The 2,298-nt window shown below is 36.5% G+C and overlaps 2 protein-coding genes across 4 annotated transcripts in view; one reads left to right on the top strand and one right to left on the bottom strand.

Moving 5' to 3' along the window:
- MCPH1 (microcephalin 1) overlaps window positions 1-2,298 on the top strand; it is a 183,353-nt gene that overhangs the window by 111,272 nt on the left and 69,783 nt on the right. The gene's annotated exons all lie outside the window — the stretch shown is intronic.
- The window catches only part of ANGPT2 (angiopoietin 2), a 49,307-nt gene that overhangs the window by 15,813 nt on the left and 31,196 nt on the right, over window positions 1-2,298 (bottom strand). For 2 of the 3 annotated variants that reach the window (XM_009333198.1, XM_009333201.1), the window contains one exon: window positions 1,104-1,234. In XM_009333198.1, coding sequence (XP_009331473.1) covers window positions 1,104-1,234 — 131 coding nt within the window. The remainder of the gene's footprint in view (window positions 1-1,103; window positions 1,235-2,298) is intronic. The other variant, XM_009333200.1, reaches the window with a different exon arrangement.

Genomic DNA, 2,298 nt, shown 5'->3' with positions numbered 1-2,298 from the left:
CCCAGGGAAGTGGTTGAGTCACCATCCCTGGAAGTATTTAAAAGACGTGTAGATGCGGCGCTTAGGGACATGGTTTAGTAGGCATGGTGGTATTGGGTTGATGGTTGGACTCGATGATCTCGGAGGTTTCTTCCAACCTTAATGATTCTATGATTCATCATTTGAGCCTCACTCCTCAGAATGCTCGCTGCAGGTTTGGGTTCTTTATCCTCACAATCCACCTGGAACTTTCTCTTTCAGATTTTATTGATTGTTTCAACTGATTTATATTATCTGAAGCTTTATCATTTTACCTACTTCAGTAGGTGGAGCATCTCTGTCAGGCACCCAGTGTTTCATCCACTGAGTGCCATTTTTAGCTCAAGGTCTCTTCTATAGAGGTGTGGTGTATTGCTTTAACTTAATTGACGTTGAAGTTCATTTCAATTAAACACATAGGGGAAAAAATATCCATAGAGGAATTTAAACTGATCTAGTGAAACCACTGCAAACTCTCACCTTTTATTTAAATCAGAGCAGAATTTTCCAGGAAAGTCCTCAATGTTACCCAGTGTCAGTTGTGCTGATCTAATCGCTAATCTAATTGTTACACAAATGCCCTTAAAACTCTGTGCAACAAAGAACTAGAACGAATACTTGAGTCCAGTACTAGTAGATTGCTTACATGAGTACTCTTCCATGCCCCTGATTTTACCTCCTTTTGCCACCTGAAGGCACTTGGGCAAATGAAGGAACTAAGAACTTAGAGGAGACAGGAGATTGCTGATCACGCAGAGCAATTGTGTTGGAGTTAAGAGATTTTACAAAGAAATTACAGTACTATATTGCTTTAATTGTGTTAATTATGTGAAAACAAAGAATGGAATTCTGGCATGCTGAAGTGAACAACAAAATGCTCGTTCATTTCAACTGAGCCAAGATTTCACCTGAAGGACTTTCTTCTTCCTGTAAGATACTCAGATCTATAAGTGACAAATTGCATATAAAAAAACATGGTAAGTAATAAACTTCACTATTAACTAGCCTTTAAAATAGCATATTTACCAGATCAAATAACTTTTTAACACACAGTATGCCTAGGTAGCACTTTATAGCCATCCTACCTTCTTTTCCTGTGCAGTGTTTGGAACTGTTAAAGTGTAGATTCCACTTGTTGTCAGTCCAGATTTGAAAGCTTCAGCACAGTCTTTGAAGCTGATTTGCTCCTCCTTAGCTATGAAGTTGTTCTTAGCTGCTAAAAATACAATAGAAATTGAAGGCATTAAGAGGAGATGGATAAAAGTTACTAAGAAGCAATCAATGCTGTAACCAGCTTAAAGCTTTGCAGTTCCGAAAAATATGCCCGGTCCTGAAAGAAATGAGAGATCAAGGTATTAATTATGTGTGTTGTTACTTTATATTATTTAGAGACGTTATTCTGATATGAGTGTGGTTGCCTGATAGATTGAAAAGTGATAACACATTAATATGTTAAATAAGAGAACTTAGGATATAGCATCTCATTCAGTTGAACAGTTTCTGCTTCCATTCATTGCCTTTGCTGGACTCTTACATGCATTACAACCTCTCCATACATTAACTACTATTAAAAACATATCTTACTAGCAACTGATTATATTAATAATGACCTTTGGCCAGTACTCTAAAATTGTGAAATCTAACATAAAAGTTATGAAATCTTTTATAATACAGCTGACTGGAATAACTACTCTTACAAAGTTTTAGCTTGCCCCTGTGCTGAGCAGGAACAACTTTGTATGTACCAAGCTGAAGCTTGGTAGCTCAGCTCAACCCACTAAGGAAACATCCCTTCTGGAATTCATTTGTGTAAAAAATACATTTTAATATGCCTAAGCCTTCTTGTTTTACAGAACAATCTAAGGCTCATCTTTTTGTTCAGTGGAGGCTGGAATTTCCTGGCATTTCGCCTGCTGACTGGTATTTCATATTTGACCCTTTTGGGGTTGGTTCTGTGTATTTTCCCTTTTAATTTAATCTAACAAGCACAGCCAGTTAGTACAGTTTTAGGTGCCATATAAATAGATGCTTATATTACAGTTGCTTATTATGTTCTTTTTAGCTTGCTTATTTGTTATTTACCAGTTTACATGCTTTGCCTTAAATATAAAAATAACACGTTCAGTGTTTTAATTGCTTTTCCACACTCTATTGTTTGTATACTGCCTTAGAAGCTTTCCCTGCTAATTTTGTCTTTTTGGCAAACATTCATTATTTTTTCCACTCTGGGTTTAACAGTGTTGTAGCCAACATGACTTTGACTTGTTTACTTATTTGTGC

Source organism: Pygoscelis adeliae, unplaced genomic scaffold (assembly GCF_000699105.1).
Source record: "Pygoscelis adeliae isolate BGI_AS28 unplaced genomic scaffold, ASM69910v1 Scaffold57, whole genome shotgun sequence".
Taxonomy (NCBI): domain Eukaryota; kingdom Metazoa; phylum Chordata; class Aves; order Sphenisciformes; family Spheniscidae; genus Pygoscelis; species Pygoscelis adeliae.
Note: the sequence above shows the minus strand (reverse complement) of the source record. Positions and strands in the feature narration are given on the sequence as shown.